A 26621-nucleotide genomic window follows, 5' to 3' on the forward strand; every position below is an offset into this window, starting at 1 on the left:
AATCTTGTTTTTCTTCCTATCCATATTAACGTTCTCCGAAACGTAATAATAAGAAGGATTAGACAAATGTTGACGATAACGTTTCACTGGTGTTGTGAACTTGACGCACGCCTATCTGCACATAATTCTCACAAAAAAAAAGACAACGACGAGAAACCGTCGAGATGAACGGCAGCTGGAACAGCGGATTAGTCGAGGAGTCCGTGTCGGCCACGAAAATGCTTCGGCATATCCTCGAGAGGAAAAGCTCTCGATCAAATGAGAGGAAGCCCATCGATCGGTTACGATTCGAGCTTTTACGAACAATCGACTAAACGAACGAACGAACGTACGAACGTTCAACGCAAGCTTCTATTTAACATCGATCGAATCTCATGTCAATGTACATACTACATATGCAAATACGTACTGTATAGAAATATATATACCGTAAAAGAAAAATACTAGCATGAGTAAGACTAATAATTATTTCATTTTTATTGAAATTTTTCTTCAACCTATATAACACGTTTAAAATATATCCTTTTGACATTAAATACTATAGTTGAAAATTAACATTAATTTAACATTTCCATTATATTATCCACGAAATTATTGAACAAATTACTCTTTATATTTCTAAACATTATTTTATAATGCATTCATTGAGTTGACAAAATTCTAGAGATTTACAAGATATTTCCGAATAATGGTATTAACTTATAAAACTTCTTATCGGTTAATATGCACAAACAATGATACTGTTTGCTGTAAGATAAAATAATAATAATAAGAAGAAGAAGAATAAGAGCTTGAAGAAACTGAAAATAAAACTTATAAGTATAAAGAGAAGCAAGCACTTCTAACCAGATGCTATTACTGTTTCTCACTCTATACGCAATGCAAATGATAAAAAACCATAGCGCGATATGTAACGATGAGACGTCGCACGGACAGTCGTAAGAGGGTCAGAGGTTTATAACGAATGAGGGGGAGAGAGAGAGAGAGAGAGGAAAAAAAAGAGGGGGAGACGAGTCGAGGCCGATAATTCAAAGCGAACCCGTTTCTCTCTCTCTATCTATCTTTCCCTCCTCGTTCCCTCCTCGTTATCCGTTTATCGGATAGTCCTTTTAATAAGAAAATCGAAAAATGAGAGGCCGAAAAATACAAGTCCACAATTCGCAATGTGAAATTGAACTCGCAATGGTGCTTCGGAAAGATGGTACGCGTTCACTCAAAGTAGAAGAGTTAATTTTAGTATAATCGACCGACCTGATATACGTGCGCCGATGCACGTATGCAAGACTTACGAGTGTACGCGTGCGTGGAAGAACACGATAGCGCGACGCAACCTACCTTCGCACCTACAAATACGAATTTGTGTATACATTTGTAAGCACACATTATACATACACACATATACACATACATAGACACACACACTAAGGATAAGTTTTCCAGACACTTAGCAGATATAAATAAAATTTACGACTTATAAGAATGAAATGTACGTATATGTGTTAGGTGCATCTTATTTGTCAATAAAGATGTATAGAAGAATTATTAAATATTCAACAATTTCATTTCATTTTCCTTTTTAATTTATATATCTACCGATTGAAGTCACTTTATATTATTTTTGAATTAAATTTTGAAATAAGTTTTAACTTTAATTAACTTTATATATTATTTTAATTTTATTCTTCAACTTTGATAACTTACTAAAGTTTAATATAACAGTTTGGATGTTATAAGTGTAATTGAAAATTAGACAAAATTGAAATATTTGAGAAAAATGGAAACCTCTTGGTAATAATGCATATAACAACACATTATCGCTTTACTCGTTAGCGTTCTTTATCACTTGGGGATAAAATATATATTTGTATTTTTTAAATGTTATATGACGCATCGTTAACAACACTAATTTTATATCCACTAATATTTTCGAATGAATATTAATAATTTTAAAAAGTATAAATATTATTGAATTTGTTACGGAATAAATTAGAATTGTTCTCATTATGAAATTATTTTTCTTTTAAGTTCATCCTCTGGCCGAATAAGCTTCCTATCGATGGAAACTACTTTCCGAGTTTCTTCGCAAAAAAGAAGAAAACTTTGCCGGTAAACGTTCGACGCTCGCCAAAGAGAAGCTAAATTTCTTCGCGAAGGAAACGTCCTCTTTAATGCATCTATAGATATTGCGATACCGACTCATAGTGTTCCTTTATGGACCCTTTCGTTACTTCCTTTGTACCAATATTCGATATGCTTTCCTTTGCCATGATATATCTACAACTAAATTTTGCGTCATAAGTTTCTAATTGCCAAACCCGTTAGAGCTGCCAGCAAAATATTGCATAAATCATTATAGACTTCAAAATATATATATAATATATATATATATAAAACATATCTCTAACGGTGTTTATTTTGAATAATTTCATTGAAAATGTAAATATTTGAAAGACATTAATAACTCTCGACAAACAAAATATTCACGCAATTTGAAAGAAAACAAAACTTTGACACATCCCCAAAACACGTTATCGAAGTTATACTTCTTTTGGCACGTTTGGGAAAATGTAATGGGAGTGATTTTTTTCCGAGAGTCTGTAAAAACGACACCATGAAGTTTGTCGGTATTTATGACGCGCGGCAAAACAATTTCAAGTTTACGGCATGAAGTTGTCTTCTCTTCTTCTTCCCCCCTTTTTTCTCAAGCGGGTCACCCATCCAAGTACTAATCGTACTCAGCGCTGCTTGACTTAAATGATCGAGCGGGAACTAGTGCTATCACAGCGCCATGGCCGTTGACGCGTGAAGTAATTAGATATATCTTTCTTATATTTAGTGTGGACTGATATCTATATTTGGATATTTTTGTTTTTTTTTTGTTTTGTATTCTTTCTTATATATGTAATATATCGATCGATTGAAAATATGTTTCCTTTCTATTTTTTTTAAAGGTAATTTTTAAGGTTATTGAGGTTATATTTGTTTTGGTACGCAAAAGAAGTATAACTTCTTTTTGAACACACCAGTTTTATGTAAGTATTTAGGATGTATTAAAATGTATTTAGATTGATAGTTGATCAAAAAAGTAAAGGAATATAAAAACAATTTGTAGAATATTAGAGAAAAAATAGAGGAAACGTTCTTCGTTCGATTTCTTCTTAAGGAACCTGTTACTTTCGTTCAACCATCAGAGATTATATCGATCAGAGTAACTCTTCGCGTCTTATGTTTGCATTATCTGATTTTAACGAAATACCGTATGAACCACCACACGAGACTTTCGTACCGATGAGGCTTCCGTTCCGAGGGCTAAAGTACATCGCGCGGATTCGCTCATTATTAACGGGGGCTAGAAAGAGGGGTTCGAGGTCGTACATTCGAAATTGCTTGATTAAGGCCGTACACCGTACATCTACTGACTCCGAACTTTCGCGAACAATTTTTTATATACGATATGAGAATGAACTTCAAATTAACCATATAATTATATATAGGAATATTTTATTTATAAAAATATTCGAAAACATGTGTAAGTTTATTCTGTATATCAACTCCTGATTAGCTCCCTCCCCCCGTTTTAGAACTTTTTTATATTTTATTTTACAAAACCACTTAATTAATACTTCATTTTTCATATTGAAAATAATTGTCCCTAATAATTAGGCTTATTACCATCAAATGAGAAGAATTTTTGTGACCCCTTTCAATGATGAATGATAAAACAATGTATATTACTTTATCAATTTTCTTTACTGTTTATTTAATTGTGTCAATCAATATGGCATATATTATTATATAAAATTTGAAGGAATAAACGAAATTTGTTTTATAAATGAAACAAAATGAATTACACAAACATATTAAAGTTCCTTAAATGGAATATGACAAAACTTTAAAAAGATATAATAAATAATAAGAGGCTAAAAGAGTAAGATTGATTGGTCAATATTTAAATGAATTTATTGTCGTCTACAAGACACATTAAAGATACGATGAACTCTCTTTTGTTTAAAAGACAATTCAAAAAGCGAGGAGGAAGGGGAGGAGGAGGAGGAGGAGGTGATTTTGCACAGAGACGAGTTACTTTTCTCATTGGCACGTATTATCGAGTGTCGGTATATTTGAACGAGGATAAGTGCATTGATCTTATGTTAGGACCGGCATGGAAGAAACGGTTCGAGGTCGGTCGCGTGTATACGTAGTTGGTCGATTAAGAGCGACGTCTTCGTCACCCATATGCCAAAAGGCTATCTAAACGAGCGAATCAAAGTCAAACGAAAAGATGCAACAAAATTGCAAATGAAAACTCGAGAAATTACCGTTCGCACAAATATAAAAAATAATAATTTATAAAGAATGTTATATTTAGAGAACAAATCTTTGTATTTATCAAATAATCTTGCAATCGAGAGAATTAAGTTTGATTCGAATGTGGTGGTAGTAGCGAATCGTTGAACTTATAAAAATAGCGAAGAGAAAATACCAAAAGAGACAGAGAGGAGAGAGAGAGACAGAGAGAGAAGAGAAAAAAAAAGGAAAATTTATTTGAAAAGAAAAGCAATTTCGTGTGTATGCGAATAAAATACGAAGTAAATGAAAAAAATTAATATCTTTTGACTATAAATAATAACAACTTATTCATCGATACAATTAAATAAAGAATACTTGTATAAAACAAGAAAGAGAGAGAGAGAGAAATACAGGAGGAGGTTACTGCCGGAAATGAAAAGAAAAGGGGAGAAAAGGAGGGAAAAAGGGAAAAACGACGGAAGAACGGAGCGCTTGCGCGACAAGCTCGTTTCCATGGCTTCGTTCGTTTCACGTAGCAACAGGAGGACTTTTGACCCCGTTCGATTGTCCTTCGAAACGGCTGGATGTCTCATCGTTTTCTCTCGGTTTACGGCTGACGAGAGAAACGAACGAAATGAACGAAACAGCGCTAGCCTTTAAAGCGCTTCCCAATTATTCTCTCCTTTTTCTTCTTTTTCTTTTTCTTTTTCTTTCTCTCTCGAATTTATGTCTACGAAAATCTTAGCTATTAACTCTTTTACGATCGACGTTCCGTGAAAGAGAAATCCCTCATTCGATCTAACTTCCCTCTTCCACTACAATCCGTTTTTCCAATTCTATCCTCCATCTTCTCTCTCTCTTTCTTTATTTCTTTCTCCTGAAAATTCATATAAACAAAAGGTTTCGCATCGTACTAGATAATAAAAATTTATCGACGAGTCACAATAGCGAAAAGAATTGACACCAAGCCGTATATCTTCGTCGAATGAGTTACAAAGTATCGAACGATTTCGATAGAGAACGTCGATCTCGAATAACGTACGGCTTTAATTTTACGAAGCGATCGATCTCTCAGAGTACAACTCGTAGGATAGGAATGAGACGGGACCAACGAGAAAAAAAATAAAGGAACAAAACAACAAAAGCATATATACACACACACACACACACACATATTTGATGATATACATGCATACATCTCCGCCGATCGGTGATATTAAGATTTGTCAAATATATTATTCTTTTCATTTAAATATTACGACATATTTTGCATTTATTTATATATTTTTATTACAAACTATTAAAAAAAAGAAATAAAAAAAAGGTAGGAGAAGAAACGAAAAGATGATAGGAAGGGGGGAAAGGAATAATACAGAAAGAAAAGGAAAAAAAAAAAATAGAAAGAAGTAAAGTTCTCCTAAATTAATTTCCAATTCGAGTTAAATATACGATCCTGCTATCTATTAATACATGTGACTTGCGAAATACTTTGTTGGCCGATGATCGAATCGAACATTAAAATTCGATATCGCGCCGGCACGATTAATAAATCGAAGCAAAGGCGTAACAACTTATTCATTTTTTTTTCTTTTTCTTTTTTTTTTCTTTTTTCTTCTTTTCTTTTTTTGTTAGGAAGCTTTTAAGACAAATACTTCTTCGTTGCGCTGTTAACTTGTACAAATTCTCCTCGCAAATCGTGTGAGTCGTTCACCACGCATGGTCTGCCAAATTGCGATCAGCTGCTTCAACATAAATCCCAGCTGGTGTCAACGGAATTCCTTCGACGAATAACCACTTTGAGAACGCGGAGGGGGACATATTTTAGGACCCTGTCCTTTTGAATTTTGCGATATAGACGCGAAATTTTTTTTACTCCGAGCCAAAAATATACGGGGGAGAAAAGAGAGAGACGGAAAGAGAGAAAGAGAGAAAGAGGTATTCAGACAGATCGATAACTCGCGAGCTACTTCTCGAAGCATACCGATAGCAAAACGTTGAATATATATATATATATATATATATATACATTACGTGTTTAAATCAAAACTCTTTTTTTTTTTTTTTTTTGATAATTATTAATCGATCAAAATCATTAGTAATGAATTCGAAAAATGCTCCTCTGACATACATTTATATATATATATATATTTTTTAATTATTAATTATATTTATTCAGCCATTTTCATTAAATTTTTATCTTACTTCAGTATTATTATTTGTTTTTGTGCATTATATTTAAAATTTGTTACTTACATTCGTTACTATTATACTTTCATCATTCTTTTTTTCTTTTTTATTTTCGTTCATTATTTCGTATCACTATTTCTCAGTTATTAATCTATTTTCTAATTAATGATTTAAATTTTACGTAAAGCTTTTTTCGTTTATTTTTTCTTTTTTTTTTCTTTTTTTTTCATAAATTTATTTTAAAATATATATTTATTTGATCCACAAATATTTCTACCATTGTATATTCGTTTCTCATATTTAATGTGGTTTGAATGTAACCAATGTAATTCTGTAATCTATGCCAATGATGCGCAAACTATAGGTCGCGACCTTTCGGAGGGGGTCACGTTAAAATTCTTGAGAGACGAGAAATTTTCAGGAATTTTGTACGTCCAACAATAATAAAATGTAAATTCAATAAAACCGTTGTTTATATTTTAGAAAAAAAATAAATAAACTAATATACTTTACTACTTTTATATATTTTTTTTTAAATTTAATTTTAAAAATGTTAGATATATCACATAGAATTTAAAAGAAAATAATCATAAATAAAATGAGAATTAACGCATTGCTAATTTATACAATCAATTTTTCGCTTTATCGTTATATTCTTGTTAATAATATGAGAAAAAGATTTGTACTTTATTATCAATAATACCATTATCAGTATTTTCCGTATGAGCCGGTCGCTCATTTGCTAAATCGATTAACTCAACAAAAGAAAAAACAAAAATAAAGAAAATTCATAAAATTATATACACTCTATTATAAACTTGTTAAATATTTTTTCTTTTTCAATTATAAAAAATTAATGATACTTCGGTAAACAAAAATTATTAAAATATATTCTAAAATTAATTTATTCGATATTTATAAACTGCTAAAATACATAAGTGGATTGAAAAGATATTTTAGCCAATTGTTTTCCGTTGTTTTAAACTATATCGAAAAATAAATAATTTTGAAAAAATGTTGTGCCGAAAACTTTTGAATCAATCCAAGTATGTATATATACATATATCATTTCCCGTTTGTTATCAAATATTAAAGAAGAAACCATCTAGATTTTTTCCAAAATCTTGAGCGATATATACAGTTAACTGTATATATTTAAGAGATCGTGTACCGTGGACTTAGGAGTGCGAGCGCACGCGCGCCTTACTCGGAGAGAGTGAAACGCTTAGACCGTATAAAACGGACATTACGCGCGTAAGCGAAGTTGCATCTAGCTAGATTGTCGAGACTTTAGCGTTTCGTAGACCACCGCCACCGCCACCGTCATACCAACATATACGAGCATAAAACGTGGTAAGTCAAATGTATCAGAAATTCGATACGATCCTTCTCTCTTATGTCACAATATAGAAGAGAATGATCTTACATCTAGTCGAAAGACCGACGTACGCCAATGGGATGATAATCGAATTTTGGTCTTACCTCTTTTCGCTTTCTTTCCTGCCACTTTAGTTAATCAAGGTCGTTTACCGATCTTTAAATATAAATTGTAATCGTTTCCATCATACTAGCTGCTCGTGAAAAGGCTGCTACTGAGTTCAAGAGTGTTCAGAGGAGCACAGAGAGAAAATCGGTGCGAAATAACGGTGCGTACGTGAGGAATAAAAAGAATAAGAAAAAGAAAATAAGGAGTAGGAGGAGGAGGAGGAGGAGGAAAGGTGAGGGAGATCGGATTAAAATTTTGTCGAGGTCGTACGGAAATGTCGATGAACAAAGATACGGCCCTGAATCGTACGATGGCAGTACCCAAGGAAGGGATTAAGGAAGAGAGGAACGGGAGGGGTCTTTTAGAAAAGAAACTGTCGAGCAGAGTTAAAAAGAAACGCGGGATAAGAGGTGCCTCACGATAGTGCACCACTCCAAAATGATACGGCTATGTATGTTACTATACTATGGTGCTGTCCCCTGAGCCATCTTTCGTAGAATCAATCACAATTACCAATCGTATACCTTCTATCCTAGTTTCCAAATTAACTGCATAGAGTACTAACTTACGCATTGTCGGCGTGAAACGTTCATACCGTCGGTAATGTAGATAACAACAAAATCTCTAGATTAGTAAAATGCGAATGCACTTTTATAACTTCTCGCAAGATTGCCTTCTCCATAGTCATGCATATATTACAGTCAATGTATTTATTTAGGACATTGTATAGATTGCCCACTAATATTGGATAACGTATATATTAAACATGTATTTCATGCATTGTGCTTCAATTGGGTGCGTTTAGAGCATGGAGGGCTGGAGCGAAGTGATCTTAAGTTTTTGTGAAAACGTGAAACAAACCATGAAAATTTAAAAGTGTGTATACACATTGTTATTAACAAATTTCGGTTAATTTATAAAATGTTTCAGTGGGTCGTGTTTAAAGCACAAGTCATGGCAAATGTATGTTCATACTATTATGAAATGATCTTCATTTTACGTACTGTGCACGCACTTTATCAACTGCCTGACTATAAAAACTTAATCTTTCAAACTAATATAGAAAAATATACGAATTCAATTATTAATAATTAAAGATATATTCTATTATTCTGTTAATATAAAGATCAGCGTGGTGCTCGATTTCTGCTAAGAGTTTAGTTGTTCTTTCTCTTAAAATCACTTTGCCCTCCCCCTCTCGTACTCTAGCACACCCCCTGAAGCACATTTTACTGATTGATCGAAACTTATTAAGGACATTGTGTAAACATTTTTTAATTTCCATGATTTGTTTCACTTACATGTTTAAAAACGCTTTCCCACCCCCTCCGTGATTTAAATACAGCCAACTGAAACACATTTTATAGATTTACCAACACCCTCTGGGCATTCTATACAATGTCCATAGTAATATATTAACCGTAATACATACTCTTAAGAGATTATTAGGTACACAATATATATTATATATGGTATGTAATACATAATCATATATGTCATATTATATATATATACATATATGATGCATATTGCGGATCAATCATTGAAATTTTAACTTTATTAACGTGGCTAAACGATCGAAACACTTGTAGGTGTGAAAAATGTACAATATACTGTAAGTTCATCTTCATCACACCTTTCTTATCTTTTTCGTCGTAACAGCCATATTTGCAAATTTTTATATTAAAATATCTTGACACTGACACGAACGAAACTCAGTACATCTACTTTCGTTCTTTTCATTATTCAAGTTTATGCAAAATAAAAAATGTCACTTACCCTTACACGCCACCCCAACCTTTCCTGAACCCCAAATATAATCTTCACCTAAAACATAATATAAATAAGATTTTAATTACAAGATCAATATAATTTTGTTTAAACTACCATGTAATATTATAATATATTTATACTACGTACAATGTTTACACAAAATTGGTGTTATAAAATATACATCTTCAAAATTGTGGTTATAGTTTTCAGGTTCTGTATTGGTAGACTCAGCTACATAAGCTGTAACCAAGACAATAAATTAGTTGGGTTAGAAACAACCTAAAAACTAAAATAAATTGAAAATGTATCTCCTCTTACTATGGGGTCCATTGCTGAGTGTCATATAAAATGAATTATCCTCATTACGAGCGTCGAGATACGGTGGTAAGCCTCCTTTCAGCATTAGGACTTTCTTCTATGTACCTTTCGTGTCTGAAAATTGAATTGCCTACTACTACGCTGTCTGAAAACTAAATTATTACAGCCATCGATATTGTCTTAATAGTTTAACAGATTTTAAAGTCAATAAACAAAATAAGCCTCCGCAATTCTTTATTGGATTGAAATTCTTGCTATATTTCAACTTTCCATATAACAAGAACAGGGTTCTTCTTTAGCTTCTAATCAAAGCATTACCCAATTTGTAATAGATGCAAGCGCATTAGGAAATGATTTTTCCATAGGAAAATATATAAACATTGAATCTCGTGTCAGTCACATATGGTAAACAAACATAAATGATTTTGTTCAATACTATCATCACAAAACATAATTTCTTATGCGTTCTACACATCCTCTTTGACGTATTATAACATTTCTTTCAATATAAAAACACTTCGTTAACTTTCTTTCTCAAATTTAATTCCACTTCGATGCTTCAAAGTAAATTTGACATTATATAGAAGATTACTCGTATATGTTTCAACATTTTTTTCAATATACCAGCTTTTCATGTAATTATTTGATTCCTGAGACTTTGATACCTGAATCGGCTCAATGTGATTTCTAATGGATCATGTCACTGTCAGATTACCATCATTTTGTATTACCTCCAAGTTAAGCGAGTCATATTTATATCAATGTAGAATTAATTTAAAAATGGAAATACATATCGTAGATATTCTGATTGATTACAACAACACATTGATTGTCCATATAAACCACACTTAATCACAAGTTTATCATTCTTTGCACTTTTTCCAACAATATTTTTCATTCATCTCCAATATTACATCCCTTCTAGTAACAATCTCAGATCGTTTCATATCCAAGGTATTTCTTGAGCTTCAAAAATAGTACTATCTGAAACAAGCAAAATAGATCATTTACCACAAATATAGATATCACAACAGATTAGTTAAAATCTGTAATAATACTCTCAAGATAATTAATCAAACTTGTCAGTTTACTAAAGTAAGTTTTGATCTTTTGAATATTTAATGCACGTTATGTCAAAAAAGAAACAACAAAATTTAATGCATTCCTTTTAACATGAACACTACCATCTTTCCTATTTTTAATATTTTATATTAGTCTCCTAGAGGAAAATGTTAGTATAACTTAAACTCTTACAAAGAAACTAAATCCACTATAACTGAACTAACTGGATGTATGATAAAGTAGTGTAATGTGTATAAATAACGTATTATTGTAATGTTATCATATTTTTACTTGTGATTAAAACATGAATTAAGAAATAAAATATATTAATCACATAGCGGTTATATTTACACATGCTCAAAACCGCAGAGCACAAACTTTTTTAGGATGAATTGCAAAACATAGTACTCCAATCGTTCCTTTCAAAATACGAATGATTATACTAAAAATAATTTTCCAACCAAAATTGTCGAATTGTATATAATGATATAAACACATTTTTTTGAAATGAACAAACTAACGAAAAGAAACACATCATTTCCAACATTGGGCTTCTTCAAAGGAGAAGAAAAACGATGTAACAATCGGTAAAAACGCAAAGTAAAATGTTGAAATTGAACAATTTCTCACACGTAAAAAAAATTACTGACATTACCTTTACGATTCGGCACATTAAATAGTAGAAATTTAAATGTCAAATCTATCGATATTCGATGGAAAATCTTGAAAAGATCAAAGAGTGACAAAGAATTGTTTCTTCCGATCACGACACGACCGAACACGATTAGGCCAGACTGGACACCAGATGACACTAGGATCGTTTGTAGATTACGGTCGGCTACCTTCAGGCTAACCTAATTCTTCATACTTTCGATAGTAACTTTCGATAGTAACTATCGAGTATCTCATGGCATCGAGTTTTCGAACGTACCAATCAGCGATCACGATAATTTCTGCAATTTACCAATAGTTTAACATCTTACGAAAAATTGAAGATTTTTTAATTATTCTTTTCTTATATAATATTATTTATATATTGTCAAAATTTAATAATTATTTTTATGAACAATTTTAATCAATTGGTTAATTGTCGTAAGTAAATAAAATAAAATTTACTAGAAACGGATAGTAAATCATGTTTTTCGGTAATCTTTTTTTATATCCTTAGTTTTATCTAGATATTTTTTTTTCTTACTATGAAGTTTCAAATAATTGCAGATTAAATTTTTCTGGTTTTTTTTTTATTATTAAGTTGGGTTACTAATTTTCTTATTTTTATAATTAGAATACAACTTTTTACTACATGGAATAAAAAAAAAATTTAATTTTTAAGGTTTTATTGCAGTTAATATATTTTTGTTTTCTTGCTTTCTTCATAATTATAATACTTTTAATAAATAAATCTTGTTTCTATATTCATTCGTTAAATTTCTTTTACTGATTGCATTTTTCTGATTCCTGTCAATTCTTATTCTGCGTACGTGCATTCATTCGAATGAAATTGGTCTCATAAGACGAAAATTTGGAATTTCGCAATGATTTCCCTAAACTTTTAGATGGTTATATGTAATTGATTGTCAAAAAATGAATGAAAGCAACAATTGAAGTAAAAATTTTTACCTTGCAGGTTGTTAAGTTTTGATTAAATAAATTTTACATTAAAAAGAATAACTCAGCTAAGGATATTTTATAAATAATGAAATGGAATATTTAGTAATATTATATTATTAAAAACAAAATCAAATATTGTCGATCGGTAAATATTTTTGAAAAGGAGTATCAGTCAATCGTTAGTCAGTCAGGGAATGTATTGCGCTTAATTCCGTGATAGCAGCACTTGATCAGGTTGTTGGTACGGCGTTAGGAGGGAAAAGGGAAAGGAAGGTTGAAGTTTAGTAGCCCGCCATGTTTTTCACCAAGTGGGGTGTGTAGAAGAGGCCGGGGTGAAAATCATCTCTCGAGGCATGCAGGTATGTCAAAGATTTTCTAATTATTTTTATTACTTATTGTTTATAAAGTATTCAATTATACGATGTATACAATGTTTCTAAGCAGTTACGTGCTACCGTTTATTTTATTTCGTAATGTCATACACACCGAGTACTGTTCTTGGCGGACCTATGACTCAGGGAAAATGCATAGCGCAATCAGCAAGGTTATTTGTATTGCCCGACCAATGTCTCTGCCAACAATACGTACATGTATATATTAGTCCATTATTTGCTTAAATTCAGATTCTTAATATCTGTCTAGCATTACGAGAGACGTCGTCTTAGGAGTTCAACTACTTAATACCACAAATCTCTTTATCTATTTCACGTTCTTCTGATCTGTCTATGTGTTTCAACGGATATCTTCAAAATTTGTAACTATATTTAATGCGTATGTTTTTATTGTTCGAAATTCGTAAAAATAATATATAGATCTTGTATCAATATAGATTAGCTTAAAGGATAAAAAAAACACTGTGTGTGTGTGTTGGAATTAATCACAGAAACTAGATAATTACATGACTTTACTAATATATTATTTATATACACATACACACACACGCGTATATATATGCATATGTGTATATATATATATACATATATATACATACATATACATATATATATATATATACACACACGTATTTAAGAAAAAATAACATCTAAATAACCGTTAGATGTAGGAATGTTAGGTATTTTGTATTATTGCGTATTTTTCTTGCGGAATTAAACTTAATTTTATTTATGAATTTATTATTAAAAATCGTGATTTGTCCAAATGCGATAAAATTTAATAATAATAATTGTTGAAATCTGTTAACTGTAAAGAAAGTTTAAATTTCAGTGTCAAAATGGGAAGGAGACTATATTTGTTATCCTTCGCTAAGACCTGCCAGCCTCGCCTTATCAAGATATCCACCACCTCTATACAAGAACCTAGTAACATTTAATCAACACAACTAAGGCTAAAAGGAACGTTCTTGCTAATTGTGAAGAAGAAACTTGTAACTGAATTCTTAAAACTAAGAGCAAGAAGAGACAAGAAAACAAATATATGGTAAACTTGATAGTCACTAGGTGGTGGATTAAATAGAATTAAAACATTAAAGGACAATAATATTAAATTGTAATATTGCACTGTAAATAAGTAAGTCGCAGAGTATTATACGATTTTATATTGTATCTTTTATTATATAATAATAAATAACTAAATTTTTTTAATGATTTTTCATAGGGAAAAAGATGATTACTGTGGTGGCAGTAGAGTTTGTGAGAGTTCCTGAGACTAGGTGGAAATTTATTAAGAGGGAATGAGGAATCCGGCATTGCATTTGGTCGGGATAGCGGCGTCCCCAGGAGGTGACGAGGTCTTTGGTACAAGGGCCGAGGAGGAGTTGCGCCAGTGGCTTGAGACACGCTTGGACGCATTGGGGATAGACCCGGTTGCGTACTCGCGTTTTGTGCTCAGCCTATTGCGCCGCCCCGACTCGGCCCTAAGTCCTCCAGAAGAGGCAATAAGCGTTAGTAAGAATATAGGACGCCGCATTCATACCCGGCCTAAAGCAAAACTGCCATCGCAAGGAGAGAGGGAGCAAAGACGAGCTGTTGTGCAATGTCTTAAAAGTGCTGCAGACAACGTAAGACAAATTTTATTATTTACTAGAATACGTACCAACAATAAAAAATATTCTTTTTCAAAAAGCAATTTACTCATATTTAGAAATGCGGTGTAGAAACTTTAGTTGATGAATTGTGCACGAAATTAAAAGATTTGGAAGGAGGAGATTCAAACGATGAAAAAGAAGAATCCAGGAAATTAGATAGGGAATCTAAAACAAATTTGGAATTTCTTACTTCACGCGACAGGGCTCTCAGATACTACGCAGCATTTCCTGCCTTACAACCTACAAGCCTCAAAACGTTTTCTCAAAGAAAGGATAAGACCTTTGGGAACAATAACAATAATAACAACACAGATAGTAGTATCAATTATAACAATAATAAGAACAACAATAAGGCTTACAATAAGAAAACAAAAATGCCAATTGTATGTCTGCTATGCATTATCATCTTTCTTATTAACTCTTTCGCTACGGACGGATTCTTCGCCGCGCTACTCTCACTGAACGAGCCGCCATATCAAGCACGTACAATTGTGGTTTTCGGATTTTTTCGGATTTTTTTCGCAGAGCGAGTGCAGTCGCTCGTAGGAAAGAAATGCTTAAAAATGAGCACAAAAAATTCATCAATAAAATATTTACTTAATAATATGAAAAACCGTTGGGTGACTATAGTCATCGCTCGAACATGGCGGTAGTCAAACGTTGGGTGACTATAATCTTCGCTCGTACATGGCGGTATTCAAACGTTGGGTGACTATAGTCACCGCTCGTAGCGAAAGGGTTAATAATTTTTCCATTTATCATTCATTCATATTTATGCCAGTAATAAAATATTTCTTTTTAGACCATTGAGGCTCAAAGAAGAGAAGATAAAGAGAGTTTCGGATTTGCTAAATCTATGGAAAGAGAGAGAGAAAAAGAGCGTGAACTAGAATTAGATCAATTGAGATTAGCACAGTTGCAAGCAAAATTTGATGAAAGTTTAGAAGCACTTTGGAATTCAGGACCTGGCAATGCGCAAGATACAGCTTCTATCTGGGCAGCGCCTACTCTTTCTATTCCTTCTGGACCCCTTTGGCCGACAGACACTACCGATACAACTTTTACTTTATCCACTGCAGATAATGGTTATGCTACTGATACACCATATCAGGAGTGTGTTGTTGACGACTCACCGCTTATTCCATGGGATATCGATTTAATCAGCATCGAAGATTATGCAGAAGAGTGTAGTAATAAGAATAAATCAGGTTAGATATTATTAAAATTAAAGCGCTTAGGATATTTAGCAAAATTACTTCAGACATATATTTATTTCTACAAATAATTTTAGAAGGCAATATAAACTGGTCAGATACAGTTATGGATGGACCTTGGTGTTGGAAAGGACTTGGCAGTAATTTGGCTACCTTGGGTCATAGTCCTCAGACAGGTAGTTGCTTCTTTCCAGTTGCACCACGTAAGACTCCCATTGGAACACGCAAAGAAACTCGTTCAAATCTGAAGGTACATAGCCTTCCTGAACCAGACGAAGATTTACTCACTTCAGCTAGAACACATTTTCGTCCTATAAAGGACGATGGTAATTGGGCCGATGGGACTACTTTTCCAGTTAATAATGCATTAGAAAGGGTTGCATATAGAAGATCTGAGTCAGGAAATTTATTATACCTACCTGGTGGAGAGAGTCCTTACATGGAATATCGGGAAAGTAACTCGCCGATTCCTTCTACATCTTCGAATTTAACGTTGAAATTCCGGGTGCGTCAATGTGACAAATGCGTTCAAACCGAGCCTATTCGGTCTCCGATAAAACGCAGAATTATCTCCGAACAAGATCATTTTCACTTTTCTCCGGTCGAAACTGAAGAAGAGACCATTGCTCATGAACAAGAAAAGATGGAAAAAGATTACTTTTCTTTGAGTCAGCTGGGCTGGGTACAAAATAATGTACCTTTGCACAACGATCGTAAAAGGTAATTTTTAATATTTATTTTAAATATTAGCAAACTCACACATTAAAAATATTTATTCAACGTATGTGTACGTTGTACCTGCGAACATTACAACATTTTCAAACTAATATTTAAGAAACCTGGATATGTAAAATTATTGAGTGGAAATCTTTTTGTAATTTTTTGTAGTACATTCTATACCTTTATTCAGCAAGCCCTCCCTTCTCTGCAAAGTTTAAGGACAGGTAGGTAATAATAAAATAAATTATGAATCTGGATAGATCACACAGATTGTTTTAACATTGTTCTGATAGTGTACACCTTTTTCTGTATTAGAAAAGAGAGAGGCTTAACTGAATATGGTATATGTAATAGTTAATGTAATGAAATTGGCACTCAAATTTTATTTACTTTCATAATATGTACGTAAATGTGTTTTACTGTTTGGTCTCATAAAATGATTTTTTCTGATAGAAGACACAGTAGCAGCTTAGGATGCCAGCCACTGACGACTTTACGTCCTTTTACCTTGTGAACTGGATAATAGAAGCTGCTTAAATGTTACACGACCGGAGACTTCAGATTTAGATATACTTTTTTCAAGATAAAGACAAAAATAGAAGTGTGAGACAATGGAACCTCTTGGCATGTGGAATTTGTTATGCATGTATCCAAGAAGGCACGATTAATTCCATTGTCGTTTGTATGGATCATCTAATTGAAAGAAGTGCTAAACGAAAGAGAATGGTGAAATGAATATTAAACGTTCATTTAGATAATTATTAACCCTGTGACGAATAAAAAGAAAAGGAACAAAAGAAAAAAAAAAGCGTATATCTTACACCGCGTTTGACGATGATAAAAAAAAGAGATGTAGCGATTTTCAAGTTTTCATTTTTAGCTTGTCTCTTTATCATTTAATGTGAATTTTGAATGAAAATTAGCTTCTTGATTTTGATAGTCACTTTAGTGAACAGTTTTATTTCTCATCCACTATGCAGCTCTTGTGTGTTTATTCGATACGAAGGTAGATATGTTATAAACAATTGGAAAACTGAAAGAAATTACAAAGAGAAAAAAAGCAGAGAAAAAGAAAAAAAAACAGTGGAGTACTTATACGAATACTACACAACATCAAAACTGGATATAAAGGCAGAAAAGTGCTGTTCTATTTTCTCTCTTGTTGTTTTCTATAATTATTAATGAATTATCTTAATGGTATTTTCCCTAATTATAATTTAACTCTCCCGAAGATTAATCTCCTTATGCTCCAAACGTCCCTTTATCCTATGCTTTTCCTGTACTCCCAACGAAGAAATCGGATATCGAAGAATGTACATGTGCGAAAGTGTAATACGAAAATATGCATACATTGTTGAATGTATTGCAAACTATGCAAAAAGCGTTATTGAAGAATGATTATACTTCTGTAAGAGCTACGAAGATAACATGAAAGAAAGAATAGTGTAACTTATGAATGATGCTGGTGAGAACAAGAAGAATATGTATTCTCAATGCGAAATAATGTACGCAAAGGGAGTAACCAAATAAAAGCATTGCAAAGCTCAAATTATGTTTTTTAATTGACTACATGCAGTGGACCAATAAGTTTCTACATTTTTTTGTTATAGATCAAATTTATAATTGTAGTATTTTAATAGTAAAATATATAATTATTTTAGTCTTTTAAAAATTAAATTATATATATTTTACTCAAAGAATGATAAAACAAAAATTGACAAAACTATACAAAAGTAAATTAACTAACAAAATATTAAACTACTATTAAACAAAACCTGATGAAAACTAAAGAATAATATTTAAATAATTTTTCTTAATTTATTTTCTATACAGTCTATGAATTCTACTCACAACCAAAAGAAACTCTTAGAACTGATTTAAAGATAAGTTTAATAAAATTAGTCAAAATTTAAAGGGTTATGAAAATATAAGTAAGTTTAAACAATTTTTTATAAGCTTTTTTACAGATCACCAGATTAAGGAATACCGTTCTATTAGATGCCATAGAAAGAATGGTTAGTGCGCATGCGTAATTAGAAGCACGTGTCAATTGCATAGTGTAACAGTGTTTTAATCAGAGATCAAATAATTTCAAGTTAAAGAATAAAGACAAAATATATTTTATTCGTTATTTAAAATTAGTGAAGGAATTGAGGATTTTATTAAGATAAATGAAATACTTCTTTTTAACAAATATTATTGTGATGAAACTAACATAATTAGAACTACATAACCTAGAAGCATTGTAAACACAATGGCTGAAAGAAGTGATTTAATCTCCAAAACATTCCAACGTGCTGAAAAATATTTACAGGAAAGATTAAAATCAGGATATTTACAAAAATATGATCATTATATGGTACCAGGATATAATTTACATACATCATTCGATACTGATGATCGGGATTTGAATTATATTAAGCATTTATATCAAAAATTTCCTTATGAACATGATTTACCAAAACCATTATTACCTCCAGCTAAATTACCACGTACTGGTAACGTTGTAATGAAATATTTTATATTTAATCCTATATATATATTTTATTAGAATTGTTTTTATCAATTGTTATTATGTGTTTTTGAAATTTAGTATTACACGAAGAAGATCCTGCTTTAGAACCTGTTACAGTCAAATCCTATATGAAAAGTGACATAAATAGAATTTTAGATTATTATGAAAAACATAAAAATGGTATATAAAATTGACACAATATATTTATATAATTAATATATTAGATTTAAATATTTATATATTTATATCTTACAGATTTTGGACCAATCTCTAAAAAGGGAGTAAAATGGTTCAAAAATAATGATAAACTAACTAGTACTGTATTACCTAGATATGTTGCAGAAATAGCTGAACTTGTTGAATTAGATCCTGACCCTTATTTAAAAGGGGTAAATATATTATTAACAAAATATAGCAAATTATTTTCATTTATATGTCAAAAATTCTTATGATATTTTCTATTATAATAGGATTACAACTGGTACTATACGGGAGGAAGTTTAACTAATGTCACATTTGGTGATCAAACTATTTTAATCTATCCTTACGTAGGAGAATTAAGTATAATTTTTGCACAAGTTATACTTTTGTAACATATATAAAACTTGATTCTTTATTTTGAAGTATATGTAAATGATTTCAGTTGCTTCTCCATTAATGCCTATGGAAAATGCATTATGGAAACCAATATTGCAAAAGTCGGATAAACTTAATCTTGATGGTACATTATATGAACTGAGGCCCAACATTATTGGTGACAAATGTATGCAAAATATAAATTCGTAATTTACAAGTGATATGTTAATTTATAATATAAAAATATATTATGTTTTTTTATGATTAATACCTTTAGTCTGAATTAAAATTCTTTTTTTTTTTGTTTCAGGTATAATTTTAGGTAGATACAAGAATCATTGTATACTGTATAAGCTTATTTTAGGAGAAAGTAAAGTAGAATTATTTGAATTCCATAAACAAACTTCAACATTACCATACGTTAGTGGAGAAGTGTGCCCATATAGTGAAGATTATTTCTGTACAGTAGATGTAGATCGTACACTATCTTTATGGAACGTTAACAAAAAGTAAGTGCATATCGGAATCAAATAATATATTAAAATATAATTTTTCTTATATATTTTATAGAAAATCTATTGCAAGTCATAAAATAATTCTTTCTAAAGTCCTGGACGATAATTGGGGAAGTATTAAATATCAATTACTAGATACACATGTATTGGTATTTATTGATAGATGCTGCCTCCATTATCTTGACACTAGGGTAATTCTAATAAATCTTTCAGCTTAAAATTGTTAACTTGAATTTATATATATGCCAAGAATTTTATAATTCCATGCAATTTCGTAGATACCTTTTGATCGACCATCATTATCACTTTGTCCAAAGCAATTTTTGGAACAATGTGAAAGTTTATCAGTAGAAAAAGCTAGTAGACATAACTCATGTAGATACATAGGTACATATCACAATCTTTTGTTATGTGATAATCGTTCTCCAAAAAAATGCATAAGCCAGAAGTGGACACATCAATTTCGAAGTACTCCTCTTTTACTTTCTACTTTCAATCGGTTAGTAATAATAACAATATTACATTGTATTATGGCAACTTGACAATTATTAAGCATTCAATTGTAGGAATAAAGAGGAAATCCTTGTTTTATCAAGTCCATTGGCTGCAGAAAGTTCAATGATTTTAAACACATGGACTTATGAAAGTCCTCATTCTTATTATTTACCAATAACTTTACCAAGTATAAAGGAAACATTAAATGATGCCCAATTGCAAGGTTTATGCTTAGATCCATATATGAAAAATAGATTGGATTTATGTAAAGCTGGCTCTACATTAGTAACTAATCAGAAAGGAGATGTATTCTTCTTTATACAAACCTCTATAGGTATGAGATAATATTTCTAAAGAGAAATGTTGTTTTGGATCTGGAAATATATGTTTTGTTTTAATGTGTTCAAATATAATTTATAGGTGATGTATTTTATCAATGTATTACTCACGAAGATATACTTGACAAAAATTCTGAAATCAAAGTTAGAGCAATCTCTGCATTAAATGCTTGGGAACATGCATTAATGACACAAGATAATCCAATTGCACCTCTTACTATGTCAAGTAAATGTGATATGAAACACGTATATAAAAGTTAATAAATTATCTATTATCAGTAGGAATATAATTAATGGTAGATCAAGATATATATATATTTAAACTTTGTTAAATTGAATTTTAGGCTTTAAAAATAAACACTTACAATTAGACCATCACGAAGAATTGGATGATACTTTTAACCAAAGTTGGAGAAAATCTATTGAAGAATTAAACTCTTATGAGGATATTTTGGCGCCAGAACTTTTAGCTGTATGGGGAATATCTGAACAGGTTTCCATTTCGTTGTCAGCGACTCCTCATCAAAAAGTTTTAAATTGGTTAGAGATGAATAATGATAATGTTGCTTCATCTGCTCCGGAAGAAATAGAATATGTGGATATACCAGACAATACGCAGGAGTTAATAAGTGTATCTCAAAATCCAAATAATAGACATTTAAATGATGTTGATAATACAGAAGAACCATTTTTACCTAAAGTCAAAACAAAATCAATCAAAAGAAGAAAAAAGAGTGCAAAGTAACGTTGTTGTTTAAATATCGTTATTATATAAAGTTTATATTTCATCAATATGCTGTTACATCATAATGATAATGTATTATAATTTATAAACTGTACATATTTTTGAACATTTTCTATACAATATATACTCGTTAATATTTTTATATGGTATATTTGCGAAAACTAATGTCTATATTAGATGTAAAGTAAGAAAATGGTTTACTGATAGTTTATTCATTTTTCAATAAAAATTGTACATTTACTATTGGTAAGAACAGTTTTGAACGAAATGATACGATAAATGTAATCTCTCATATTTAGTTTTGATGTGAGTAACTTACATTATAACGTAATTTAAATTGACTAACGATTTCGTAGAAAGGAAGGAGTCCATCTTGAGGTAAGGTGTTTGCCACTATCCTTTTGCGTTTTATTTTCTTCTTCCAATTTTTCCTAAAATATTTTAATATCAAAGTAATAGTAAGAGAAAATAAATTTATAATTATATAAATGATCTATATTGCACGATTTTGATTTTAAATTTACCAGTAATTTACGTTGATTTTCTCTAAATGTCTTTAATGGATCATCAAATTGCCTGTAATAATTGAGGACTTCTCTAACGTCTTCCACGTTAGTCAATGATATAGCTAAATAAGACAAAATAATTATTAATGCATAGATCACAAAATTTCTATAAATCTTTTACGAAATTATAATGTAAATAGTTCATAATCATTTCTGATGCTGATATATTTAAAGAATATTTTAAAAATTACATATATACTTTCTCAAAAATAAATACAATATTATCTTACTTTTAAGGAATGCTGCCAAATGATATAAAGATTTGTCATTGTCATCGCCTGTCCATCTTTTAAGTTTTAACGTGTTTTCAGGATAGTATTTAATACTTTCATCATCCCAATCAACTACAATAACCTATTACGTAATACTAAAAGTTAGTAAGATGTATTAAAACCAAAGTAAGATTATATAAAAAATGAAAATAATTACTTTACTAAGATCACGATTAAGCGAAGTTAGATCTTTGACATGATGACCATCCTTAAAAAGTGTTGCATCTCTGAACAATCTATACATTATGTAACCATTAGGATCTAAGGCATCCAAAATAGGAAACAGATTCTGAAATTTGTTGATTAAAATTTACACCTCCAAATATTAATACTGAATTAACAAATAAATCTAGTAAGGCAATACCATTCCTTGTTCCGCTGTATAGACCACAATTTCAAATTGTGGAGGTGCAACAGCTTCTAAGAATTCATCCACATATGGTCTCTTTTTAAATCTCCATCCTGTTTCGTACTAAAAATGATAAAAAAATGTTTAACTAAAAAATTACAAATAAACTATTCTACATTTAATTCATCAAAGTATCTTAAATATTTCATATGTTTTTTGATTAAAGACTTACAGTCCAATCTGGACATACAAGAAGATCTTTAACTTCTAGCACCAATGTGTACGGAGGTTGAATATAAGGATATTTCAGTGGATCAGGAAGCAATTTTGGCCTACTAGGTTCTTGTATAAACTATAAAAGAATTGATAAGCAATATTAAAATGAGAAAATAAATGTCTTAGTGTTGATAGATTTTGAAAAAGAATTATACCTTTCTATAATAGATTGCTTCTCTCCTAAATCTTTTATAAACCTTTTCATGATATGGTAAATGAGAATATTCATCTTCTATTATATTTCCATTTTCATCATATTCTGTTTTTCCAAGTGTATAAATAATATATATCGTAGCCAAGCTTGATGATACACCAAAGAAAATAAAACTATATCTCATGAATTTTTGTGTACGTTCGCGACTCTTTTTCTGTTCTTCTTCGTCTTGCTGTTCTTCCTCTATCTTTTTTTTATCTAACATTTCTTTTGCTAATGATTCTGCTGTTATTCCTAATGACTTTGCAAAACTTCCTGCTATTTTGGGATGATCTGAAGCTGTAAATGTACAAATTTTTAATTTATTATAACAACTTATATATTATTCATTTACATGGGAAAACGTAAATTTTGTAATTTTGTATAATTTAATTTATAATATATATTATGTATAATATATATATAATATTTATAATTAAATTATATATATAATATTGAAATAATTACATCGAGAGATCAAATGTCGTAATTATAAATAAGCATGCAATGTTCAATCTAGAAAACGTGAAAAGCAAGGTTATGTTATAACAAACAGGTTTACCTTTGGTGTTGTAGCAATATTTTTGGTCAGTCTGAAAGACAGATATTCTTGCGACTGGTTGTCGGAATATCGAGAAAGACAAACGACAATTTCCATTGTATAATTTACTTAAACTGCGTAAACTTTTTACAGCAAATGCCATTATTCAAAGAAGTCATGTAGCTTTTTGGAAGATAAACGGTAGAACCTCATACTCCTGCCAAGAATATCGAAGTACATAGATGTTCACATATTCACTTTTGAATTCGAGTCGGTAATTACAGTTTTGTACTTTTACAACGCCGACTGTCGATATTAGTGAATTTAACAAATAGAACCTTAACATTTAACAAATAGAAACCTACTATTACCGACTGTCGATATTTAAAAGTAGTAAATTACCGTTACTGTTACTTTTATATACAATAATCGTTTAATAATAGACTTCGTATTAAATTCTATTATATTATATTATTATTATATCGTGACAGTTTCATAATACTTCTGAAGAGGATATGCATAAAAAATAAGGCGAATAAAAAATCATTTCGATGTGATATTCTTTTCAATGAACAATTCCCCCTCCGAAGTCACAATTACGCAGAAACGTTACAACAAATGTACATTTGTTTAAACAATTACATAAAAATGAAAAAATGCTAAAATCAGAGCGTTTTAATCTTAATTTCTCTTTATTACAAATAAAATTCTCGTTACATACATGCGCAACGTTAGGAAAGTCATATAAATAAAATTTAATAAAACGAATTTTAAAGAGGACAATGACTCAGTCTAACGACGGATTTCGAGGAGGAGGGATCACAGAAAATATACTCCGAGTTTTTAAGCAACAATAGACACTTGCATCGATGAATGAACAATTATTATAATTCACTAATGCACTCTCTTTATGTTACAGCAGAATTTTAGCCTCGAAGTCATCACTGCGCAGAAGCATTAAAAAAATTACTTAAAAAAGATAAAAATGCTTAAACCAGAACGTTATAATCTTAAAGATTATGTATTAGATGTATGACACCCTATATACACATGTGCAACGTTTGGAAGGTCCTGTAAACAACATTTAATAAAAGTACTTTCATAGAGGACAACGTCTCATTTCAATGGTGGATTTCGGAGGGGACGGTACATAGATCATATATTCCGAGCTTTTGAACAACAATAGACACTTGCATCGATTAATTAACAATTATTTAATGCACTAATGCACTCTCTTTATATTTCAGATTATTTAGACACATATATGTACTAGTATATATATATATATATAGGTATTACATATTTATTAACATATTTTAAATGTTAAATAATTTCGATCCGATATTTTATTAGATGAAAATTTTACCCCACCTCCTCGAAGTCATCACTGCGCAAGAACGTAACAACAAATGTACATTAGTTTAAACAATTATACAAAAAATAAAAGAATATTAAAATAAGAGCGTTATAATATTAAATTTTATTGATTAATTTTATTGATTTTCTTTTATACACATGCGCAACTTTCGGAAAGTCACATAAACAACTTTCACCAAAAAAACTTTAACAGAGGATAATTATTCAGATCAACGGTGAATTTCGAGGATGAGGGATCACAGAACATATACTCCGAGTTTTTAAGCAACAATAGACATTTTTATCGATTAATTAACAATTATTTAAGGTGTATAGAACAAAGTATTGTTCTCTGCTATTATATATAATTGCTTAAACATATACATACATTATTTTAAATGTTATATACTCTTCTATTAACGTATTTTGAATAGAAAATAAATTTAATATGAATTTATTTTTATGACTTTAGATGACTGTTTCTTCAGCTTGTTTGCGTTCTTTGGTTGAAACATAATTATAAAATTCTCCGATTACTTAAAATGTTTTACAATTATTGTTACTGGCTAAATAAAATTTAATATTAAGTGTTTATTAAAATTTTATTATTTTTTTAGAAGCAATTCAATGGGTAGCGGGTGGATTCCTTCTTCGCAAAGGGCGTCATTTGTTAAGGAGGAATTTACTTCAGGGATGCGACCCTGCCCACGCGAGCCTTGATTCTATCTTTCTCCCAGGGATAGAATCATGTCCTACCCTTAGCTTTTTAAAGTGAAACGCCCTATCTATTTTTTTTATTTTTTTTTTTTACTTTGCTCTTTTTAACTCGCGACTTTGCAAGCATACATGCATTTAGCATAGGAATCGAAAGCGATCGAAGGAATAACGTGCGCGATCGGTTAGACGGTTAGGTCCACGGCTATCGGTTAGACAGGCTTTACTCGCCTGCTGTTAGCTTCTAATCGATCGTGTTGCGTTGATTTCTTTGTTTCGCTTAGATTTCTCGTCGTATATATTATTTCTCTCGGGTTTTAATTCGCGTTTTGGTATGCATCGATGCATTTAGCATAGGAACCGAAGCTACACGTACCCAATTGGTTGCGTGGAGTGTAAGTTCCTCGTAATATATTTTTTATTATTACCCGTTTTTTAACTTCGCGATTTGGTGTGCATCGATGC

The 26621-nt window shown here is 30.9% G+C and overlaps 4 protein-coding genes and 2 long non-coding RNA genes across 12 annotated transcripts in view; 4 read left to right on the forward strand and 2 right to left on the reverse strand.

Moving 5' to 3' along the window:
- LOC122514468 (phosphatidylinositol 3-kinase regulatory subunit alpha) overlaps positions 1 to 11928 on the reverse strand; it is a 41202-nt gene extending 29274 nt beyond the window's left edge. The window contains exons 1-5 of one of the 2 annotated variants that reach the window (XM_043631328.1): positions 11772 to 11928; positions 10373 to 11038; positions 10055 to 10168; positions 9884 to 9976; positions 9743 to 9790 (exon numbers count right to left, since the gene is read on the reverse strand). In XM_043631328.1, the coding sequence (XP_043487263.1) occupies positions 9743 to 9790; positions 9884 to 9976; positions 10055 to 10139 (226 nt within the window). In that variant the 5' untranslated portion in view covers positions 10140 to 10168; positions 10373 to 11038; positions 11772 to 11928. Of the gene's footprint in view, positions 1 to 9742; positions 9861 to 9883; positions 9977 to 10054; positions 10169 to 10372; positions 11039 to 11771 lie in introns of those variants that run through there. The other variant, XM_043631327.1, reaches the window with a different exon arrangement.
- Positions 1 to 26621, forward strand: part of LOC122514491 — a 779718-nt gene that overhangs the window by 556616 nt on the left and 196481 nt on the right. The window lies entirely within an intron of this gene.
- LOC122514487 lies at positions 7435 to 10284 on the forward strand. The gene is made up of 3 exons (XR_006303061.1): positions 7435 to 7830; positions 8049 to 8414; positions 9940 to 10284. It is a non-coding gene; the product is annotated as an uncharacterized LOC122514487 (long non-coding RNA).
- On the forward strand, positions 12980 to 18254 carry LOC122514475. Of its 3 annotated transcripts, none has more exons than XM_043631349.1 (8): positions 12982 to 13086; positions 13370 to 13498; positions 13952 to 14254; positions 14342 to 14744; positions 14828 to 15154; positions 15574 to 15979; positions 16063 to 16705; positions 17159 to 18254. In XM_043631349.1, the coding sequence occupies exons 4-8, from the start codon at positions 14418 to 14420 to the stop codon at positions 17217 to 17219; spliced, it is 1764 nt and encodes a 587-aa protein (XP_043487284.1). In that variant the 5' UTR covers positions 12982 to 13086; positions 13370 to 13498; positions 13952 to 14254; positions 14342 to 14417; the 3' UTR covers positions 17220 to 18254. The 3 variants fall into 3 exon arrangements, with proteins under 3 accessions (XP_043487283.1, XP_043487284.1, XP_043487285.1); XM_043631350.1 differs by having other exon boundaries at positions 13370 to 13481; XM_043631348.1 differs by lacking the exon at positions 13370 to 13498 and having other exon boundaries at positions 12980 to 13086.
- LOC122514473 lies at positions 18726 to 22139 on the forward strand. Of its 4 annotated transcripts, none has more exons than XM_043631339.1 (11): positions 18726 to 19203; positions 19299 to 19400; positions 19476 to 19609; positions 19691 to 19781; positions 19864 to 19983; positions 20107 to 20305; positions 20367 to 20502; positions 20590 to 20810; positions 20878 to 21140; positions 21227 to 21400; positions 21489 to 22139. In XM_043631339.1, the coding sequence occupies exons 1-11, from the start codon at positions 18960 to 18962 to the stop codon at positions 21887 to 21889; spliced, it is 2085 nt and encodes a 694-aa protein (XP_043487274.1). In that variant the 5' UTR covers positions 18726 to 18959; the 3' UTR covers positions 21890 to 22139. The 4 variants fall into 4 exon arrangements, with proteins under 4 accessions (XP_043487274.1, XP_043487275.1, XP_043487276.1 ...); XM_043631340.1 differs by having other exon boundaries at positions 21227 to 21370; XM_043631342.1 differs by having other exon boundaries at positions 19122 to 19211.
- On the reverse strand, positions 22083 to 24330 carry LOC122514482 (mitochondrial import inner membrane translocase subunit TIM50-C). The gene is made up of 8 exons (XM_043631364.1): positions 24108 to 24330; positions 23508 to 23845; positions 23309 to 23428; positions 23092 to 23199; positions 22885 to 23016; positions 22686 to 22809; positions 22414 to 22517; positions 22083 to 22320 (listed from the first exon to the last, which is right to left on the reverse strand). Exons 1-8 carry the CDS (start codon positions 24247 to 24249, stop codon positions 22231 to 22233), a joined length of 1158 nt encoding a protein of 385 aa, XP_043487299.1. The 5' UTR covers positions 24250 to 24330; the 3' UTR covers positions 22083 to 22230.

The sequence above is a fragment of the Polistes fuscatus genome, unplaced genomic scaffold, assembly GCF_010416935.1.
Source record: "Polistes fuscatus isolate 324 unplaced genomic scaffold, CU_Pfus_HIC Scaffold15, whole genome shotgun sequence".
Taxonomy (NCBI): Eukaryota; Metazoa; Arthropoda; class Insecta; order Hymenoptera; family Vespidae; genus Polistes; species Polistes fuscatus.

Bases quoted from the DNA above. Each gene is read 5' to 3' on its own strand.
- LOC122514475 (XM_043631348.1), top strand. From the start codon at position 14,418: ATGAGGAATCCGGCATTGCATTTGGTCGGGATAGCGGCGTCCCCAGGA. The intron at 15,155-15,573 runs GTATGTCTGCTA...ATTTCTTTTTAG, and splicing joins AGAAAACAAAAATGCCAATT to ACCATTGAGGCTCAAAGAAG. The intron at 15,980-16,062 runs GTTAGATATTAT...AAATAATTTTAG, and splicing joins TAGTAATAAGAATAAATCAG to AAGGCAATATAAACTGGTCA.
- LOC122514473 (XM_043631339.1), top strand. From the start codon at position 18,960: ATGGCTGAAAGAAGTGATTTAATCTCCAAAACATTCCAACGTGCTGAA. The intron at 19,204-19,298 runs GTAACGTTGTAA...TTTGAAATTTAG, and splicing joins AGCTAAATTACCACGTACTG to TATTACACGAAGAAGATCCT. The intron at 21,141-21,226 runs GTATGAGATAAT...TATAATTTATAG, and splicing joins CTTTATACAAACCTCTATAG to GTGATGTATTTTATCAATGT.
- LOC122514482 (XM_043631364.1), bottom strand. From the start codon at position 24,249: ATGGCATTTGCTGTAAAAAGTTTACGCAGTTTAAGTAAATTATACAAT. The intron at 23,429-23,507 runs GTATAATTCTTT...ATTCTTTTATAG, and splicing joins AAGCAATCTATTATAGAAAG to TTTATACAAGAACCTAGTAG. The intron at 23,200-23,308 runs GTAAGTCTTTAA...TATCATTTTTAG, and splicing joins TTGTATGTCCAGATTGGACT to TACGAAACAGGATGGAGATT.